Source organism: Megascapheus bottae, chromosome 29 (assembly GCF_031878675.1).
Source record: "Megascapheus bottae isolate mThoBot1 chromosome 29, mThoBot2.hap1, whole genome shotgun sequence".
Lineage (NCBI taxonomy): Eukaryota > Metazoa > Chordata > Mammalia > Rodentia > Geomyidae > Megascapheus > Megascapheus bottae.
Window position 1 is genome coordinate 11,263,223 of NC_143537.1, and position 22,076 is coordinate 11,285,298.

General features: G+C 42.2%; 1 protein-coding gene across 2 annotated transcripts in view; it reads left to right on the forward strand.

The window, feature by feature from the left end:
* Window positions 1–1,102: 1,102 nt before the first annotated feature.
* Window positions 1,103–22,076, forward strand: part of Gemin5 (gem nuclear organelle associated protein 5) — a 49,503-nt gene continuing 28,529 nt past the window's right edge. The window contains exons 1-13 of one of the 2 annotated variants that reach the window (XM_090320882.1): window positions 1,103–1,396; window positions 1,945–2,105; window positions 3,780–3,961; window positions 5,672–5,823; window positions 6,034–6,153; window positions 6,547–6,679; window positions 8,894–9,059; window positions 10,247–10,459; window positions 12,233–12,318; window positions 14,936–15,018; window positions 16,550–16,686; window positions 20,512–20,585; window positions 21,608–21,789. In XM_090320882.1, the coding sequence (XP_090177008.1) occupies window positions 1,231–1,396; window positions 1,945–2,105; window positions 3,780–3,961; window positions 5,672–5,823; window positions 6,034–6,153; window positions 6,547–6,679; window positions 8,894–9,059; window positions 10,247–10,459; window positions 12,233–12,318; window positions 14,936–15,018; window positions 16,550–16,686; window positions 20,512–20,585; window positions 21,608–21,789 (1,855 nt within the window). In that variant the 5' untranslated portion in view covers window positions 1,103–1,230. The remainder of the gene's footprint in view (window positions 1,397–1,944; window positions 2,106–3,779; window positions 3,962–5,671; window positions 5,824–6,033; window positions 6,154–6,546; window positions 6,680–8,893; window positions 9,060–10,246; window positions 10,460–12,232; window positions 12,319–14,935; window positions 15,019–16,549; window positions 16,687–20,511; window positions 20,586–21,607; window positions 21,790–22,076) is intronic. The other variant, XM_090320883.1, reaches the window with a different exon arrangement.

The following is a 22,076-nucleotide window of genomic DNA, read 5'->3' on the forward strand; positions in this document are numbered from 1 at the left end:
AAGGACAGTGCCCAAGCTCTGAGTTCAAGGCCCAGGACTGACCAAAAAAAAGAAAAGAAAAAAGAGACACAATGAGACAGACAGACAGAGACAGATAGGAGAGACAGAGACAGAGAGCCAGTGTTCCCTGGGGTTTTTGGGTTGTTTTAGCCCAGCTTTCTATTCCCCTAAGATTCATAAACCTATGATAGAGCTATATATTGGGAAAGATATTTATAATGGGATCACGATAAATTACTAATGAAGAACCTGCAAGACCTTTGTTTTGGTTTTGTCAGTCCTGGGTTTTTGAACTCAGGGCCTGAGTATTGTCTCTGAGCTTTTTCCTGCAGGCTAGCACTCTACCCCTTGAGCCACAGTGCCACCTGTGGCTTTTTCTGTGGATGTGGTACACATACATGCTAGGCAAGCGCTCTGCCACTAAGCCACATTTCCCAACCCCCACTTCAGATTTTGTGGCAGTCCACTGAGAGGATCAGTCCTGCACAAGCTGGTTTCGAACTGCAATCCTCAGATTTCAGCCTCCAGAGGAGGTAGGCCTGAGCCACCAAGCAACCGGCTAGAACCTGAGTATTTTCACTCTTGCTGGTTGGAAAAGTTCCATTCTTTTTTTTTTTTTCCTCCAGAACACCTGCCAGGCATAGAAAGAGGCACCAGTAGCTCACACCAGTAAACCCCAGCTACTTAAAAGGCTGAGATCTGAGGATTGAGGTTCAAAACCAGCCTGGGTATGAGAGTACAGGAGACTCTTCAATTAACCTCAATTAACCACATAATAATAACAATAATAATCATAACAATAACAATAAGAGGTTGCGCTTTGGAGCTCCACCTTGATCAAATGTCTCAGAAACGCGGAGTCCAAGGGTCTGAGTTCAAACCCCAAGACAGGCCCACCAACACAAAGGGCGCATGCGCGCGCATGCGCGTTTGCATAGACACGCACGCATTAAAGCTCCCTACTGGAACGCAGCTGGGTGCGATCTGGGCTACAGTTCACGCTGGTGAGCAGGCTCTCGCGAGATTAGGTAGGCCAGTGTCTCTCCCGCGCGTGCGCGCGCGCACACACATACACACACACACACCCCCAGGCCGGAAGCCCCGCTAGATGAGCCTCAGCCCGCGCCGTAGCGGCCGCCTGAGGAGGAAGGCGGGGATTCGGTGTCCGTCCCGCCTCCTCTCCCGGCCTTTGCCCAGGGTGGTGGATTTCCATCGTGTTCGCCGGTGGCCATGGGGCTCGAACCGCGGACGCTGCCGCCCTCTCCCAACTGGTACTGCACCCGCTGCAGCGACGCGGTGCCCGGGGGCCTCTTCGGCTTCGCCGCGCGGACCTCCGTCTTCCTGGTCCGCGTGGGCCCGGGAGCGGGTGCCATTCCGGGGACGCCCCCGTTTCGAGGTAAGTGAACCCCCTCCCCCGCACTCCCCGTGTGCCGGAGCCCTCCGGTGCACCGTGGGGACCCCGGCCACCTCTGTCCCACAGGCGGAGGGAAGATCCTTCCCGGGTTACTAAGCTAAGGGAGGTCGGCCGCGCCATGGCCGGCGTTCCCGCCTCTGCGCATCCCCCACGTGGAACCGCAGAATGGATGAAAAGGCTGCCCTGGCTACACGGGACATTTAAACCCTGCGTGGCTCTGCAGCCCAGCCACCTCCACCTCCCCGGGCCCCTCCTGAGATCCGGGGGGGGGGAGCTGCCTCCAGCTGCAGACCCCAAGCAGGATCCTACAGCTTCTGTAATGTGAAAGAGGCTAGGCTGCCTGGAGCCGTTGTGGCAGGGGTGGGACTCGAACTTGGGGAGTCTCGGGGGATGACTCCTTGGGTGTTGATGTTGCACACAATAGATTTGGGAACTCCCAAGCTTTATCTGCTTAGCTCTTCCAACCCGTATGATTCTGTCTAGATTCTTTAATAGCCACTGAACCCCGATGTCTGCTTTTTTGGTTCAAGTCATAGGAGAGTTGGTGGGACACACGGAAAAAGTCTCTGGCTTCACATTTTCTCATCACCCTGGTCAATACAACCTCTGTGCTACCAGCTCAGATGACGGTACGGTGAAGATCTGGGATGTAGAGACAAAAGCAGTTGTGACAGAGCATGCACTTCATCAGGTACTGACTTCCTTTTTTTTTTTTTTTTTTGCTAGTCCTGGGACTTGAACTCAGGGTCTGAGCACTGTCCTTGGGCTTTCCTCAAGGCGAGCGCTCTACCACTTGAGCCACAGCACCACTTCCGGCTTTTCTATGTATGTGATACCAACGAATCAAACTCCGGTGTTTTGTGCATGCTAAGCAAGCACTCTACCACTAGGCTAAACTCTCAGCCCCAGGGGTTTTGTTGTTTTTTGTGCATGATCTGGGGCTTGAACTTACGCTTGATCTGTCCCTGAACGTTAGTGCTCTACCACTTGGGTCACAGCTGCTTTTCCGGCTTTTTAGGTGGTTAATTAGAGATAAAGGCCTTTCTTCCTGAGGCTGGCTTTGAACCTCCAGCCTCAGATTTCAGTGTCCCTAGTAGCTAGGATTGTTGGCATAAGCCACCTGGGACTAGCTCATTTCTCAGATTTTTTTAAGTGTCCATGCTGAGAGTACTTTTTAAAAAAATATAGTTTTTCTAGCTCATCTGTACAAGGGAATTTTTCTAATTGTATTCCTTAATTTCATAAACTGTGTTATAGTATGCATCAGAACTTTTTTGAAAGGACATGTGTATTTTGTTTATAAACTGGTGGCTAGCAAACCACTATGCTATTTTAAATCCAAATCACTATGAAAATTCAGCCACATTGAAATCTTGTTAATGTATGCAATAAGTGTAGAGACGTGTCAATGAAGACACAAAGTCTAATAAAATATTTAGTAGCTGGCTTACATAAAGTACTATAAACTATGAGTGAATAGAAATAAAGTTTGTGAGTGTGGGGGAGTGGGTTCATGGGGCTTGAACTCGGCCTGGGTGCCGTCCCTGAGCTCTTCAGGAGCCAAGCCCCACTACCTGTTTTCTAGTGGTTAATTGGAGCTAAGAGTCTCAGGCCCTTTTGTGCTCGGGCTGGCTTTGAACCTTGATCCTCAGATCTCAGCCTCCTAAGTAGATAGGATTACAGGTGTGAGCCACTGCAGCACCTAGCTAATAGAACTAATTTCTAAAACAGATGGTTACTTGATATATTCGTCTTGAAATAAGGAAAAAGGAAAAACTACTTTTACATGAGATTGGCAGTGACCTAAGAACTTCAATAATCAATTAAAGAGGCAGAAAATACTTTAAAAGCCCAGTAAAGCGGCTCACACCTGTAATCCTAGCTACTCAGGAGGCTAAGATCTGAGGATCGTGGTTCAAAGCCAGCCCCGGCACTAGAGAACATGAAACTCTTTTCTGTAATTAACCTCTAAAAAATGGGAAGTGGGACTGACTCAAGAGTAGGGTAGTAACCTTGAGCTGAAGAGCTCAGGGACAGTGCCCAGGCCCAGAGTTCAAGCCCCATGACCCACCAGAAACAAAACAAAACAAAAACTAATGAAGTTCAGTCTGGTGGCTCATGTCTGAATTCTAGTTACTCAGGAGACAGACTAGAGGATAAAGGTTTGAAGCTAATGTGAGCAGAAAAATCTATAATACTTCATTTTCAACTAACCAGCAAAATGCCAGTCTAGAAGCATGGCTCAAACAGTAGAGTCGGCTGTAACCGTAAAGCTGTCACAAATGTTAAGGCAGGTTTATGGTACAGGTTAAAAATCAAGTAAAATTCAACAATGACAAAAATACATATTTGTTTTGTTTTGAAGCATACAATATCAGCATTGCACTGGTCTCCTCGAGTGAAGGATTTAATAGTTTCTGGGGATGAAAAAGGAGTCGTTTTCTGTTATTGGCTTAACAGAAATGACAGCCAGCACCTCTTTATAGAACCCAGGACAATTTTCTGTCTTACTTGTTCGCCTCACCATGAAGATTTAGTAGCTATTGGGTAAGTACTATGCCATCCATATTAATCTTTCTTTTTGTTTATGACTTTTCCATTTGCATTTCCTATTAATATTTCTCAATAGTACCTACTGGGGTTAACTCCCTCTCCCACACCTGATCATCTCATGATCTTTAGGTCCCATTCTTTCTTTTTGCTTTCATTTCCATGACACTGTACTTTGTTGATTTGTTTCTTACTTTATACTAGGGATACAGGGAATGTCTGGCTCTCAGGCCATGGCATCTTTTAAATCATTTGGTTGAAGGCACCTGCAGGTAGGGGCCAAAATTTAGTAAATCTGGTAGCTTGTCCTGGGCCTTGAGCTCAGGGCCTGAGCACTGACATTGAACTTTCTCGAGGCTAGAGCTGTACAACTTGAGCCATAGCACCATTTCCAGCTTTTTTCTATATATATGGTACCAAGGAATCAAACCTGGGTTTTTGTGCATGCTAGGCAAGCACTCTACTAGTAGGCCAGACTTTTGGCCCCTAGTTTGAACTCTTGACATAGGCTGTTCCATTGGAACATTTGAAGACAAAGTCTGACTGGAGTTGATTCAATACACTGATGGGGCCTGGTCTAGGTGGTATATGCTGTTAGCTCAGCAAGAAGATTGTAAATCTGAAGCAAGCCTGAGCTGTATAGTAAGACCTTTCTTTTTCTTTCTCTTTCTTTCCTTCCTTCCCTCACTCCCTCCCTTCCTTTCTCTCCCTCCCTCCTTCTCTTCCTTCCTTCTCTTCCCTTCCTCCCTCCCTCCTTCCTTCCTTCCCTCCCTTCCTCCCTCCCTCCCTCTCTCTTTTTCCTTCTTTTTACGAGTCCTGAGGCTTGAACTCAGGCCCTGAGCACTGTCCTTGGGCTTTCTCAAGGCTAGCATTCTACCACTTGAGCCACAGCACCAGTTCCAGCTTTTTCTATGTATGTGATACCCAGGAATCGAACTCAGGTCTTCGTGCATGCTAGGCAAGCACTCTGCCATTATGCCAAACTCCTCGCCCACCAAATGATTTTATATGGCCCTAAGGTCTGAATATTCCTATTCCTGCCTTCCTCAATGTAAAAGCTTGCGCCACCATGTCAGATTTTGGCCAGGTAATAGTATTAGTGCCAAGAGTGAAGGAGAAAATGAACAGAACCAGGCAGCATGAAATGAACACATTAGTAAGTGCTAGCAGCTTAGGCCTGTAATCCTAGCTACTGGGGAGGTTGAGATCTGAGGATCAATGTTCAAAGCCAGCCATGGAATCACTAAAGAGCTAAAAGTGGAAGTGTTCTTCAAGAGGTAGAGCTCCAGTTCTGAGCATAAAAGCTAAAGGGACAGCATCTAAGCCCTGAGTTCAAGCCCCAGAACCAGCACAAAAAAATAACAATAGGGCTGGGAGTTTGGCCTAGTGGCAGAGTGCTTGCCTAGCATGCATGAAGTCCTCAGTACCAAATACACAGAAAAGGCTAGAAGTGGTGCTGTGGCTCAAGTGGTAGAGGGCTAGCCTTGAGGAAGCCCAAGGACAGTGTTCAAGCCCTGGGACTGGCCAACACACACACACACACACACACACACACACACACACACAGAGAATTTATTATTAGTATTTTCCCTACCCCAAATGCACATTGCCAACTTTGAGATGCCACCATACGAACCCCTGAACCAAAGTGTTTAATACAGAGACTGTCTTCATTGTTCAGTGATATTCCTGACTCTTGTGTTTTAGCTACAAGGATGGCATAGTGGTTATCATTGACATCAGTAAGAAAGGAGAAGTTCTTCACAGGCTTCGAGGCCATGATGATGAGATCCACTCCATAGTCTGGTGTCCCCTACCTGGTGAAGACTGCTTATCCTTAAACCAGGAGGAAAGTTCAGGTATGGATGCTAGAAGGGAACCATCGTATTCCAGATCTAAAATAGCCAAGTGTTGGGTAGGATTAGGTGCTCGGAATTACATTGGAAACTCTAGGTTTCACAAATCAGGCCTGTGAAATAGCTACCTTTTAGAATCTTTGCAAAGTAACTTTTTTCCATAAGTATAAGCTTAATGCAAATTAGAAACAAAAATTACCACTTCTTTCCTAGAAGAACCTGAAATTCCCAATGGGAAAGTTAAGGCAGAAACTCCAGAAACCAAGGGCTGCTACTTAGCCACTGGAAGCAAAGATCAGACCATTCGAATCTGGAGTTGCTCTAGAGGCCGAGGTAAGGCTGATACTTGATGTTTATTTTGTGATGGAGTTTATATTGACATGGCAGAAATACCTGTTTTTCTTTCTTTATCCAACAATGTATAGCATTTGTTTTTACTTTGACCCTTTGGTAGATTTATGGCCAACTAGGAAAAGGAATTTACCCTCTGCTTTTCCAGTTTAGGAAGATCATAGATTGGGTTGCCTCCTTAGCTCCCAATAATGTTTCAGTGGGAAAATGAGGTAATGTTTCAGTGGGAAAAATCATTCTAACTAAACAAGCCTAATAACTTATGATTCACAGGCTCTGTACCATTAGTGACTTCAAATACCAATTGTAATCACTTACTAGTGACCTCATATTAATTGTCAATGTCTTAAGTGCTCATTGACTTTTAATTTCTAGGAGTGATGATTCTGAAATTGCCCTTTCTCAAAAGAAGAGGAGGGGGCATAGACCCAACTGTTAAAGAACGCCTTTGGGTGACACTCTATTGGCCAAAGAATCAACCAACACAGCTGGTATCTAGTTGTTTTGGGTAAGTCTTTGGGTTCCTGCTTTCAGTTTAGACTTGGAGAATCCTGGGTTTCTCTTTGTAGACACAGAGTATGGAGAAAGTGATTGCCAAGATTTACATTTTCATGGCTGGGAGTATAGCCTAGCTTGCCTAGCATGCATGAAGCCCTAGGTTCAATTCTTTAGTACAACATAAATGGAAAAAGACAAAGGTGGTGCTGTGGCTCAAGTAGTAGAATACTATGCTAGTCTTAAGAAAGCTCAAGAGGGGGCTGAAAGTTTGTCCTAGTGGTAGAGTGCTTATCTAGCATGCACATAGACCCCAGTTTGATTCCTCAGTACTACATACATAGAAAAAAATGCCAGAAGTGGTACTGTGACTCAAGTGGTAGAGCTCTTCCCTTGAGAAAACCCAAGGATAGAGCTCAGGCCCTGAGCCACGCCCAGGACTGGCAAAAAAAAAGAAAGAAGGGGCCGGGAGTTTGGCCTTGTAGTGGAGTGCTTATCTAGCATGCATGAACAACCGGGATCGATTCCTTGGTACCACATACATAGAAAAAAGCTGGAAATGGTGCTGCGGCCCAAGTGGTAGAGCTCTAGCCTTGAGAAAGCCCAAGGACAGTGTTCAGGCCCTGAGCTCAAGCCCAGGACTGGCAGAGAGATTGCTCAAGGACAGTGCTCAGGCCCTGAGTTCAAGCCCCAGGACTGGCAGAAGAAAAAGAGAGAGACATTGTTAGGAGCCATTTAGTTTCTGCTTTTTTTTGTTGTTTGTTTGGATGGTCATGGGACTTGCACTCTGGGCCCTTCAGCTCAGGGCTACCACTCCACCACTTTGAGCCACAGCACCACTTCCAGTTTTCTGGTGGTTTATTGGAGATGAATCTCAGGGACTTTCATGCCTGGGCTGGCTTTGAACCACAATCCTCAGATCTCAGCCTCCTGAGTAGCTCCTGAGTACCTCCAAGTGTGAGCCACTGGCACCTGGCCTATTTTCTGCTGTTCTGAGATGGGATCTCATTATATAGCCAAGAATGGTTATGAACTTACCATGCTTCTGCTTTAGCATCCCAAGTGATAGAATTACAGGCATCCCCCACCGTGCCCACCTATCTACCATAGGCTCCTGGAAATAGAAAAATCATGACATGTTTTCTATGTTTACTGTGAAAAGATTAAATAACTTACAGTCTGGTTACTAAGAATTCAGACTCAGGGGGGCTAGAGGTAGGGTACTTGCCTAGCATGCACGAAGACCCAGGTTGGATTTCTCAGTACCACATACATAGAAGAAAGCCGGAAGTGGTGCCGAGGTTCAAGTGGTAGAGCTCTAGCCTTGAGAAAAAGTCCAAGGACAGTGCTCGAGCCCAGGACTGAGGGGGAAAAAAAAGGAATATAGACTCAGATAAAAATGAACTTCAAATTCAATTGGCTACCTGCTTTTTGTTGAAGGAAGCTGAGATCTGAGGATCATGGTTCAAAGCCGGCATGGGAAGAAAAGTCCCTGAGACTCTTATCTCCAATTAAAAACCAGAAATGTTGCTGTGGTTCAAGTGGTAGAGCTCTAACCTTGAGCACAAAGAGACTCAAGTTCAAGCCCCACACTGACCATAAAAAAAATTTTTTTTTGATTGGATAGTGATATTTCCAATTTCCTCTGGTTGTTATGACTATTCAAGAAACAGAATTTATTGAGCATTTCCTGTTGAAGAGAGATAGTGATTTCTCCCCACCAGCAAGTGATTTATGATACTGCAGAGCATGCACATGCACTGGATACCTTCTAATTCAGTGTATAATTGAAGGTAAATTTTGTAAGTTCTGTTAGAATAGCATGTCAAGAACCAGACTGAAAAGCCAGATACTGTTCTGAAAAATGCTTTCAAAAGGAACAATTAAACCAGACATTGGTGGCTCATGTCTATAATCCTTGCTTACGAGGCTGAGATCTGAAGATCATAATTCTAATCCAGCCTAGGCAGGGCAGTCCCTGAGACTCGTCTCCAGCTAAGCAGTGATAAATCCAGAAGTAGACGTATGGCTTAACTGGTAGAGTACCATCCATAAGGTAAAAAGCTAAGGGAGAGCAAAAGTCCCAGAGTTCAAGCCCCAGTCCTGGCACACACAAAAGAGGAACAATGAAATTATCTTCAAGTGAATACTTAAGACCCTGGCTCATCAGTAACTGATTCTAGATTGCTTGTGAGAGAGTGTTAATGCTTTTGTTCTTCCTTCGCAGAGGTGAGCTGCTGCTGTGGGATCTCACCCAGTCTTGGAGACGGAAATATACCCTCTTTAGCACATCAGCAGAAGGACAAAATCATTCCAGAATTGTGTTTAATTTATGTCCTTTGCAAACGGAAGATGATAAACAACTGCTACTTTCTACATCAATGGATAGAGATGTAAGAACAGATTTGTCTCATTCAGCTTCATAGACAGTGATTTCTAATTTGAGCGGGTGTAAAAGGGGCCAGTCATTTTCCCTGTCATGTTCCAGAACTCTGTCTTATTAGTAATCAGTACTAAAAATGACAATCATGTACAGGAAGGGAAATCTCTGAGTAAAAGATACTTTATATTTTAGACAGCAACCTTTATTTTATTTATTTTATTATTTATTTATTTTTTGTGGGTCATGGGGCTGTCCCTGAGCTCTTCAGCTCAAGGCTACCACCCTACCCCTGGATCCACAGCCCTACTTCCCATTTCTTGTGATTAATTGAAGATAATAGTTTCTTGTTTTTTAGTGCTCAGGCTGGCTTTGAACAGCGGTCCTTAGATCTCAGCCTCCTGAGTAGCTAGGATTACTGGTGTGAGCCACTGTGCCCTGCTAGCAGCTTTTTTTTTTTTTTTTTGCCAGTCCTGGGGCTTGACTTCAGGGCCTGGGCACTGTCCTTAGACACTTTTTGCTCAAGGCTAGTACTCTGCCACTTGAGCCATAGTGCCACTTCTGGCTTTTTCTGTGTATATGGTTCTGGGGAATTGAACCCAAGACTTCGTGCATTCTAGGCAAGCACACTACCACTAGGCTATGCTTTTTTTTTTTTTTTTTTCTTGCCAGTCCTGGGCTTGAGCTCAGGGCCTGAGCACTGTCCTTGGACTTTCTCAAGGCTAGAGCTCTACCACTTGAGCCTCAGCACCACTTCCGGCTTTTTTCTATGTATGTGGTACTGAGGAATCGAACCCGGGTCTTCATGCATGCTAGGCAAGCACTTTAACCACTAGGCCAAACTCCCGGCCCCCTAGGCTATGCTTTTAATTTCTATTTTTCTCTTGTATTGTAGCTATCACCCTTACTCAGTTTGCTGAATAAACTACTAGTGCTAGAATAGAATGAGAAAACCGTTCAGAGAATTCAATGACTAGGTTCTGATTTCTCAAGTATAGGACACTGAATTTACTGGAAATAAGTATGCTCCAAGATACATTTGAGCTGAAATTAGTTGCTCGCACTCTCTCAACACAAAGAGATGTTTGTTCCAAACCTACTGTATTACAACACACATTTGGAGTATTGGTGTCTGTTTTCTCTTTCTCTGCTTTTTTTGTTTTCTGTATTTTAGCTGCCCTAACCCTTGAATCATTTCAGGTCAAATGTTGGGACATGGCCACCCTAGAATGTTGTTGGACCCTTCCTTCCCTTGGTGGGTTCGCCTACAGCCTGGCTTTCTCTCCTGTGGATATAGGCTGTTTGGCTATAGGTGTTGGGGACGGCATGATCCGTGTATGGAATACACTCTCCATAAAGAACAACTACGATGTAAAAAATTTTTGGCAAGGTGTCAAATCCAAGGTTACAGCGGTAAGGATGCTTTCTTTTAAGCTTTTTCTTTTTCCTTCTTCAAGTAGGTAGTTGCTTTTTAAAAGGGTCTCTGCTTATTTAATGAACTCTGGGAAATCAAAAGTAAATTTTGTGTGTGTGTGTGAAATCTATAACTAGGAAAGTGAAAGCACTCCCACTGTCTCCAAATTTAACATTTAAAATTATGAAAACTTTGTTTATATGTTTTAATAGTTAAAAATTAGAGCTAGGCATGGTAGCTTACACTTGTAATCCTGAAGAGAGTGAAAGAATTATGATTTAAGAATAGCCCAGGCAAAAAAGTTGACAGTACTGCATCTCAATCAGTATCTGAATCCAGTGCATTGTGCTTTTTATTTCAGCTATTCAGAAAGGATAAAAAGATCATGGTTCAAGTAGGCCTGGTCATAAACATAAAACCTATGGGCCAGGAGTTTGGCTTAGTGATCGAGTGCTTGCCTGGCATGCATGAAGACCCGGGTTCGATTCCTCGGTACCACATACATAGAAAAAAGCTAGAAGTGGTGCTGAAGCCCAAATGGTAGAGCTCTAGCCTTGAGAAAGTCCAAGGACACTGCTCAGGCCCTGAGTTAAGCCCCAGGACTGGCAATAAACTAAAACCCTACTAGAAAAATGACTAAAGCAAAAAGAGTGGGCATGTGGCTTAACTGGTAGAAGGCCTGCCTAACATGCATGAGACCCTAAGTTTAAATACTAGGATAGACTGGAGGGAAGGATGAAGGAAAGGAAGGAAGAAAAGTAGTAAGGGATGAGTTACTGATTATAATCACATATTGGAATGATGTGAAGGTTAGAATGCATTCAGGTTAGAATACATATATAACTTTGTTATCTAAAATACTTATGTGCCCATTTAGTTTTAAGAGCAGTAAATGTCTGATTTTAAAATATAATACAAGAGTGGTTAGAAATTAATCCTTTTTTTCTGCTACAATCACTATTTAATCTTTCATCCACAGTCTATTGTGCTTCTCTAGACTTGAGCTCTACCACTGGAGCCACAGCACCACTTCTGGCTTTTTGCTATGTATGTGGTACTGAAGAATTAAACCTAGGTCTTCATGAATGCTAGGCAAGCACTCTACTGCTAGGCCAAATTCCTGGCCCATTTAAATGCTTTAACTTTTTTTTTTTTTTTTTTTTGGCCAGTTGTAGGGCTTAACTCAGAGCCTGAGCACTATCCTTGGACATTTCTCAAGGCTAGCACTCTACCACTTTGAGCCACAGCACCACTTCCTGTTTCCTGGTGGTTAGAGATAATAATTTCATGGACTTTCTTGCCTAGGCTGCCTTTGAACCACAGAACCACCAGCCATCATGCCTGTAATCCTAGCATCTTAGGAGGCTGAAATCTGAGGATTGCAGTTCAAAGCCAGCCTGGGCAGAAAAGCTCCTGAGACTCTTACCTCCAATAAACTACTCGAAAAATCCTGGAAGTGGAGCTGTGGCTCAAGTAGTAGAGCACCTCTAGCCTTGAGCACAAACTGTGCTCAGACTGTTGAGTTCAAACTCCAGGTCCAATAATAACAACAATAACAACAAAACTAAAATAGTCAATAGAAAATTTAAAGAAATCGAGGGCAAAAAGTATTTGAATATTGTAAGGACTCTTGGGATTGGAGGTATGCTTTAGTCAGTTGGTAGGATACCAGCCAATAAATGAAAGTATCAGGTACCAAGTCCTAGTACCTGAATTATATGTACTGTATTCCTCTCCTCTCATCTATTCTCATTTGGAAACTTTTCTTATAGCTGTGCTGGCACCCAAACAAAGAAGGTTGTTTGGCTTTTGGAACTGATGATGGAAAAGTGGGATTATATGACACCTACTCAAACAAGTAAGAACTGGGTGATGCTTACTTATTAGCACACTGACTAACCAAAATGTCAGTGTGAATTTAATTTTGAATTCTTAAACCTACATGCACATCAGTATTATCTGAAAACTTTTTAAAGTGACAGTCTGCCTTGATGACTAAAATTTAGAACTCAAAAATAAATAAATTTACCTGTTTATTTTGGTGCCGGTCCTGGGACTTGAACTGAGGGCACTGTTGCTGATGATCTTTTTGCTCAAGGCTAGCACTCCACTACTTGAGCCACAGCTCCACTTCCAGGTTTTGGTGAGTTATTGGAAATAAAGACTTATTAACAGATATTCCTGCCCAGGCTGGCTTTAAACCTCCAAGCTCAGGTCTCAGGCTCTTGAGTAGGGAGGATTATAAGCACCTGGCCAGGGTTATTTATTTAGTTACTTATTTATTTATTCGTTTATTTATTTAACCAGTCCTGGGACTTGAACTCAGGGTTTGGGTGCTGTCACTAAGTTAGCACTCTACCGCTTGAGCCACAGCACTACTTATGGATTTTTCTATATATGTAGTACAGAGGAATTGAACTCAGGTCTTTGTGCATGCTAGGCAAACACTCTACCACTAGCCCAAACTCCTGGACCACAATTTCAGTTTTTTAGTAGTTAATTGGAGATAAGAGTCTTACTAACTGTCCTGCTAAGGCTGGCTTTGAACCTGAATCTTTAGATCTCAGCCTTCTTGGTAGCTAGTATTATAGGCCTGAGTCTGGGGTCTAGATCAGAAATTTATTTTTCTTTTTTTAATTTTTACAGGGGAGGTTGCTCTTGATTATAATTGTAGCTACTCAGGAGGCTGATATCTGAGGATTGAAGTTCAAAGCCAGCCCATGCAAAAAAAGGCTCTGAGAGTCTTTTCTTTCTTTTCTTTTCCTTCCTTCCTTCCTTTTTTTTTTTTTTTTTTTTTTTTGCCAGTCCTTCAGTCCTGGGGCTTAAGTGCTCAGGGGCTGAGCACTGTCCTTGGACTTTCTCAAGGCTAGTGCTCTGCCTCTTGAGCCACAGCACTACTTCTGACTTTTCTATGTATGTAGTCCTGAGGAATTAACCTGGTTCTTCATGCATGCAAGCCTCTACTAGGCCAAATTCCTGGCCCAATAACTGAAAACTATATTGATTTAAATATCTCTGTGTCATCATAAAATTGCTAAAAAAAAATCTTATCAGCATATCATTATAAGGTGAATTTTCAGGACTAACATTAAAACAGTTACATAGATGGAGAAAGAATATTGCTATATTTTTAGGTATTTAAGCTTATTCTTTCCCTTAGCTGGAGAAATGCTGGTTCATTGTCTAGAATGATTCTTATCAATTAGTCAGGTCCATAAAAATAAATAATGCCACATTTGGTGCTGTCATTGATTTTGGAATTCTGAAATGACACCTGGAAGATAATTTGTGTTAGAAGTCATACAATGTCGGCTGGGAGTTTGGCCTAGTGGTTAAAGTGCTTGCCTAACATGTATGAAGACCTGGGTTCGATTCCTTGGTACCACATACATAGAAAAAAGCTGGAAGTGGTGCTGAGGCTCAAGTGGTAGAGCTCTAGCCTTGAGAAAGTCCAAGAACAGTGCTCAGGCCCTGAGCTCAAGCCCAGGACTGGCCAAAAAAAAAAAAAGTCATACAATGAGACAGTGTTTGTTTTGTTAGTTCTGCACTATACCACTAGGCCAAACTCCTGGCCAATATGGCAGTTTTATACAAAGTATGCTTTACTGACACATATCACTAGAAAATTTTAAGAGCAAGGCTTCTTTAAAAAAGATAGTCAACTGCCAGGAACGGTGGCTCACACCTGTAATCCTACCTACTCAGGAGGCTGAAATCTGAGGATCAAGGTTCAAAGCCAGCTGGTACACGAAAGTCCATGAGACACTACCATGTATGTGGTACCAAGGAATTGAACCCGGGTCTTCGTGCATGCTAGGCAGGCACTCTACCACTAGGCCAAACTCCCAGTCCTGACAATTTCTGTCTTGACAGGTAGAATTAGTAACCTCTTAGATTTCTAGCTGTCATAACCTTTATATTTCTATAATGCTACAGCAATGTTAGAATACTTGACAATTTCAAAATGGGCTGCTTCAGAGCGCAGACAGGACAATCCCAAACTGGCCATATGGATGAGAATTGACTTTTTCTTTTCTTTTTCTTTTTGGCTAGTCCTGGGGCTTGAACTCAGGGACTAGGCACTGTCCTTGGACACTTTTTGCTCAAAGCTAGTGCTTGAGCCACAGTGCACTTCCAACTTTTTCTGAGTTCTATGGTGCCAAGGAATCAAACCCAGTGCTTCGTGCATGCTAAGCGAGCACTCTACCACTAGGCTACGCTCCCAGCCCCAAGAATTATTGACTTTTTTCTAGGTAAGGGGTATTTAGGGCTAGTTTTTGTATATTAGGTATTACTGCGTATATCAAGTGCTTTTTTTTTTTTTGCAATCAACAGGAGATTGTACTGAAACTACTTTTTCTATGAATAACTGAGTTTGTAATAAAGTCATTTTAGAAAAAGATGGGCTGTGTTCCCCTATTCCTTCTTATTATTTAAATCTTCCTCTTTGTTTTATACCACCTCCCACCCCAAAGACCTCCACAGATTTCTAGTACATATCATAAGAAGACTGTGTACACCTTAGCCTGGGGTCCACCAGTGCCTCCGATGTCACTTGGTAAGAGCATGCACCATTCTTTAACAAATATGTTGGGTTTTATTTCACTTTAATCCTAAGACATTAAAACTAGAAGGAGTTATAAATGTCCTAAGTTGTAATTTTCTGTGTGCCCAAGAATTCATGAAAGTAGCACTAGCAAGTAATAAATTGGAGTGTCTAGAAGAAACGATTTACCTATAACTCCCCTAAGCTCTAAAGCATTAATAGAGCAGACATTTGTCATTGTTTATTGTTCTGGGTCCTGGACTTTGACTAATATATTCTGTTCCTTTTCCTCTTCTAGCCACCATCAGCCTTGTCTTTGTTTTTCTTGTCTCAAAGAAATAAGTCAGGGCCAGGAATTTGGCCTATTGGTAGAATGCTTGGCTAGAATGCACGAAGACCTGGGTTTGATGCCTCGGTACTGCATAGAAAAATATGTCAAACTGGGCATCACATCTGTAATCCTAGTACTCAGGGAAGTTAAGACATGAGGGTCATGGTTCAAACCCAGCCTTGGCAGAAAAATCTACCTGCCTTTTATTACTAGTAAAGCTGTGGTATTTCCTTATTGCAGTGAAACATCCTAAATTTCTGTAGTTCTTATAAATGGATTATTAAGTCATCAGAATGTAAGCAGCCTTCAGTTACACTTTATTCATTTGACAAAAGGATTGCTGTGCATACTAGGGAAATACTTTAGAAACCTTGCAGTTTAGTTATGGGAATTTCTGCAGTCCTGTATATTTAAATGTCCAAAAAGTAGAATATTCTTTTTTTTTCCCCCAGACCTATGGCTTGAACTCAAGGCCTGAGCACTGTCCTTGGGCTTTCTCAAGGCTAGAGCTCTACCACTTGAGCAGCAGCACCACTCCGGGTCTTTGTGCATGCTAGGCAGGCATTGTACCACTGGGCTAAACTCCCGGCCTATGAGATTCTTACTCCCAATTAAACACAAAACAAGCTAGAAGTGTTGCCGTGACTCAAATGATAGAGTACTAGTCTTGAGCAAAAGCTCAGGGATGGCGCCTAGGACCGACCAGAAAATGAGAATGCCATACAGATAAAAGTATAAGGATCTCTAGAAATAAAGGAAATAAAGCAAGCCTTCCCAGAAGCCTGACGAGTAGGCTAAGATCTAATAGATGTGATTTATCTGTATTGATACTGAAGTTGTCTGAAATCTTAGACTTTTACCTAAATAACAAATATAATTGAAAGCAAAAGGGCATTAGAAGTATAAGGTTCTTCATATATCTGCTAATAAATTTCAGTGACTACAAATTAATTTCTGGGGCGGGGAACTAGTGAGAATTTTCAGAATTGATGTTGCAGAAAAATGTTTAAATGTGTTGTGTCTTGGAAATTATCATAGAGTAAAGAATATCTCTTTTAATTCTCCCTACAGTTGTGTATAGGATAGAAAGAACAGTTTATTCCAATGTATTAAAATGTTCCAGATTTTTATTTCTTGAATCTCCTAGTCTGACATACTCTGGAAACAAATCCTTAAGTTGTTGAAAATGATAAGCTTTCTTTTCTGCTATAGGAGGAGAAGGAGACAGACCTTCCCTTACTTTGTACAGCTGTGGTGGGGAAGGGATTGTCTTACAGCATAACCCCTGGAAGCTTAGTGGAGAGGCCTTTGATATCAACAAACTCATCAGGGACACCAATTCAACCAAAGTGAGTAGCTGTGGTCTGAAACCTCACCTCTGGTTCCTCTGTTCCCCTCTTGCATGCTACCTACCACACTAGTGATATCCACCGTGCTGGGTCAGACTTTTTTTTTTTTTGCCAATCCTGGGCCTGAGCACTGTCCTTGGACTTTCTCAAGTCTAGAGCTCTACCACTTGAGCCTCAGCACCCCTTCCAGCTTTTTTTCTATATGTGGTACCAAGGAATCAAACCCGGGTCTTCTTGCATGCTAGGCAAGCACTTTAACCACTAGGCCAAACTCCTGACCCTGGGTCAGACTTTGTTGGCAGAGTGAATGAATGTGTTACCTTAGGGGACTTTATCATTGAGTGACATGAAGCACTCAGTTGCAGTGTTTCATGATGAGATTTCATATCTTAACCATAAAGCTTCCTTTTTAGGCCAAGTATTTAACTTGAAACAAAATGATGCCATGGCAAAAAAAAAAAAGACCAAATAGGCTTTTCAAATCCAACCACAAAGTATTTTTGCTCAAGACACCATATACAGCTAGCCTTATTGTGTGTGTGTGTATGTGTGTGTGTGTTGCCAGTCCTGGTGTTTGCCAGTTGTGGGGCTTGAACTCAGGGCCTAGGCAGTGTTCTTGGGCTTTCTCAAGGATAGAGCTCTACCACTCAAAGCCACAGCACCACTTCTGGCTTTTTCTGTGTATGTGGTACTGAGGAATTGAATCTAGGTCTTTGTGCATGCTAGGCAAGCACTCTACCACTAGGTTAAACTCCCAGCCCTTCCTATATGTTTTGATCATATAAAAATGTTTAACTCTAATTAAAATTTTTTCTTTTTTTTTTTTGTCATGGGACTTGAATTCTGGGCCTGGGCATTGTCCCTGAGCCCTCAGCTCAAGGCTACTGCCCTACCCCTTAAGCCACAGTGCCACTCCAGTTTTCTGGTGGTTCATTGGAGATAAGAGTCTCACAGACTTCAGTGCCCAGGCTGGCTTTGAACCTCAATCTTCAAATCTGAGCCTCCTGAGTAGCTAGGATTTCAGGCATAAGTTACTGTGCCTGGCTTTTTATCTATTTTTTAAAAATGAAAAGATTTTTAAATTCCCAAGTATACATCTCATTAGGAGGTTGAGATGATGCAAAGAAGCCCTCGCTTAAAACAGCATTCCTGTGTCTTAGTTTTTGTATGTGTGTGCCAATCCTGTTTTTTGTTGTTTTTTGTTTGTTTCCTTTAGACTATTCCTCTACCACTTGCCATAGCTCTACTTTCAGTTTTTTTGGTCATTAATTAGAAATAAGGGATATCTCATTCCTTCCTGCCCCGTCTGGTTAACCACAATTCTCAAATCTTAGCTTCTTGGGTAGCTAGGATTATAGGCATGAGCCATTAGTACCCAGCTATGTTACTTATATTTAAATCATGTGATCTGCTGAGTGTTTTCCTGTTTTTATTTTGTGAAAATATCCCTCCCTGAAATAAATAGTAAAAGAGCGAGGTAAAAGCTAGAAAACTAGAAGTGGCGCTGTGGCTCAAGGGCTGGGATGGTAGCTTTGAGCTGACAAGCATAGAGACAGTGTCCAAGCCCAAGGGTAGAGCAGTAGCCTTGAGCTGAAGAGCTCAGGGACAGGGCCCAGGCCCAGAGTCAAAGCCCCATGATAAACAACAACAACAAAAAGAACAAGGTAAAAGATACTATGATTCTCCCAAATAAACAAAAAAAGATACATAATGTGCTTAATTTAAGTTATAAAGTGAACATTTTGGAGTTGTTGAAATGCTGCATATATTTAGTGGCATTTAGGGAAGCAATCAAATATCCAAAGCATTCAAGCTAATGAGCATGAAGTAGTATGAACAGTATTAATGTGTATATCCTCAGCTGCAGTCACCATTGAGCCATAAATTTAAATCTCATGGGTTTCCTGTAGGCATTTTAGGTTTAAGTAAAATAATTTCTCCTGCCTTTCTTTTGTTTATTTACTTATTTTATTTAAAGTCCAAGACTGGGACTCAAAGTTGGTACCTGATACTTTAGCTCACTGGCTAATGGTTTACCAACTAAGCCATGCCTTTAACCCTAATTTCTGATTTTAAAAAGCCAGAAAAGATAATAGTGATAATACTTTTCATCCAGAAACCCACATTTAATTGTTTGGTTTAATATTCTATGGGTATGCTTACATGGCATCTTTTTGTTTTTGTGTGTACTCAGGCTTCAAATCAGTAAGTTACCCTCTCATAGAAACCAGACTCATGCTTATAATACTGGCTACTCCAGAGGCTGAGATTTGAGAATCAAAGTTCTTATCCAGCCCGGAGACGAAAGTCTGTAAGACTCTGATCTCCAAAATAAACTGGGGAATTGAACTGTGGGTCAAGCAGTGAAGCACTGCTCTTGAGGGAAGTGGCCAATTGAGAAGGCAAGGTCCTGAGTTCATGCCTCAGTAGTAGCACACAAAAAAGTTAATTTCCTTTTCCTTGACCACTGTAATAAATTTCTCATTAAAATAATCAACATTGGGCGCTGGGAGTGTAGCCTAGAGGTAGAGTGCTCGCCTAGCATGCATGAAGCCCTGGATTCTATTCTTCAGTGCCACATATTCAGAAAAAGCCAGAAGTGGAGCTGTGGCTTGAGTGTTAGAATGCTAGCCTTGAGCAAAAAGCATCCAAGGACAGTGCTCAGGCCCAGTTCAAACCCCATGACTGGCAAAAAAAAAAACAAACAAAAAACAAAGAACATTGTATTGGGGCTGGGAGTATTGGTGCTCTGAGGCTCAAGTGGTAGAGCACTAGCCTTGAGAAAGTGCAAGGACAGTGCTTAGACCCTGAGCTCAAGTCCAGGACTGGCAAAAAAAAAAAGAAAAAGAACATTGTACTGATGGTTACTAACGTTACTGTAACAATCATATATTGATAATATTCCTTTATTTTCCTAAATTTTACTTACACATTATTATCCAGTAATAAAAATAATTTCTTGTGGAGAGTTTGGCTTAGTAGTTGAGTGCTTGCCTAGCATGCACAAAGACCCGGGTTCAATTCTTCATAGTACCGTATACATAGAAAAAGCCAGAAGTGGGGCTGTGACTCAAGTTGCAGACCATCAGCCTTAAGAAAGCCCAAGGACAGTGTTCAGGCCTTCAGAGTTTCAAGCCCCAGGACTGGCAAAAAGAAAAAGAAAGAAAAAACTCATCTTTAGAAAGTTTTTAAATGGCAGTTAAGGATCAGGGGTATATACGAGGAGTCTTGACTGGAAGTAGGTATTTGCGAGCTCTTCACGTATATAAGTGATAGTTGCATTGGGAATGGGGCTTACTGGTAGAGTGCTTGCCCAGCATACTTGAAGTCCTGGATTCAATTCCTCAGTACCCCATAAACAGAAAAGGCTGGAAGTGGTGCTTTGGCTCAAGTGGTAGAGTACTAGCCTTGAGCAAAAGCAGCTCAAGGAGAATGACCAGAAAGAAAAAAAAAAGAAGAAATTTGAATAAGCTGGGCATCCATGAAGTATGAAGTAGGCTAAAGAAACCAGCAAGAAGAAGGTCCACATAGTCTTAGAAATAGAAAATAAGAATATGTACATTTTGTTAAGGGACCTTGAAATCCATGCTATCACATATAAGTTAAACGTGCCTGACAGTAGTAACTTGCCTCTATTCCAGTAAATAAATTATTCTTAGCATACTTGTTCATAGTAATTTTTTAAGTTGCCTAGAGACTGGCTGCCATGTAATTAAGATGTGGTTAACCATAGGAATTTTTCAAAAAATGTTGTGTTGTCAGCATTAATTTGTAAGATATAAAGAGAAAAACATACTTATAGTCAGAATCGGTTTTTCTTTCTAGTACAAATTGCCTGTGCACACAGAGATCAGCTGGAAAGCAGATGGCAAAATCATGGCTCTTGGCAATGAAGATGGGTATGTGTTTGTTTCCTTAAAAAAAAAAAAAATAGGGCTGGGACTGTGGCTTAGTGGGTATTTAGTGGTAGACTGCTTGTCTAGCATGCATGAAACCCTGGGTTCAATTCCACATAAAAACAGAAAAGGCCAGAAGTGGTGCTGTAGTTCAAGTGGTAAAGTGCTGCTGTAGTTCAAGTGGTAAAGTGCCAGCCTTGAGCAAAAAAAGCTCAGGGACAGTGCTCAGGCCCTGAGCTCAAGCCCAGGACTGAAAACAGGCATGGGGAGAGGTGGGTCCAGGGAAAGAGATAGAGTTTCACTATGTAGCTCTGCGTTGGCCTGGAACTCAGGTTGGTCTCACCCTCATTATCCTCCCAATTCAGGGATTACAGACATGAATCACCATAGTTGGCTCAGGATTGCTTGGGAAAGAATGCTCTTTTTAGACATGGAAAGAATTATTAGGTCTTCTTTGGAGTAGATGGCTTTTTGCATTTGGCAATAAAGTTAAATCACATTTCTTGCCTTGTTATGTTTTTCGTTAAAAAAATTTATTAAAGAATGTATTAACATTAATTTGTACATCATATTTCAAATGACGTATTTAACAAGTAAGTATTCAAGAAGGGAATCTATCTACAATCACAAGCACTTAGATTTTAGAACATAATTAAAATTAGACTGAGGGCTTATATGTCATAGATACATATTAATCTATGTAATAAAACATTATGTCTGTAGAGTCATAGATTTTTATCTTGTCCGTTGGCTATGTAGAATTCCATTGTATATATATACACCACATTTTCTGTATCCATTGATCTGCAGTAGGGCATCTGGATTGTTTCCATCACCTGCCTATTGTGAATAGTGCAGAGATGAACATAGCTGAGCAGGTGTCCTTATCATATCCTGGGTTATGGAGTTCAGGATAGATGCCCAGGAGTGGTATGGCGGGATCATATTTTCAGTTCAAGGAACCTCCACACTGCTTTCCAGAGTGGCTGAACTTGCTTACAATCTTGGTATGTTTCTTATTCCAGATCAATAGAAATATTTCAGGTTCCCAACTTGAAGCTGATCTGCATCATCCAGCAACATCACAAACTTGTGAATACAATTACATGGCATCACGAGCATGGCAGCCAGCCGGAGCTCAGCTATCTAATGGCCTCAGGCTCCAACAATGCAGTCATTTATGTGCACAATCTGAAAACGGTCATAGGTAATACTTGGTTATTATGTGTTCAGTTACTTTCAACCTGATCTTTGTATGTTTCTATGTTCTTTTGTTGTTGGTCATGAGGCTTGAACTCTGGGCTTGGATGTTTTCCTTGAGCTCTTCAGCTAGCAGCTAGCAGCATTCTACCACTTGAGCCACAGCACCACTTCCTCTACTTTCTTTTTAGCATTTCAATTACTGTTTCCTTCTTTTTCAGAAGTAGCAATTTTGTCATCCTTTAAAATTTTATTCACACACTTCAAAAATGTTAGATACCAATGGCTCATGTT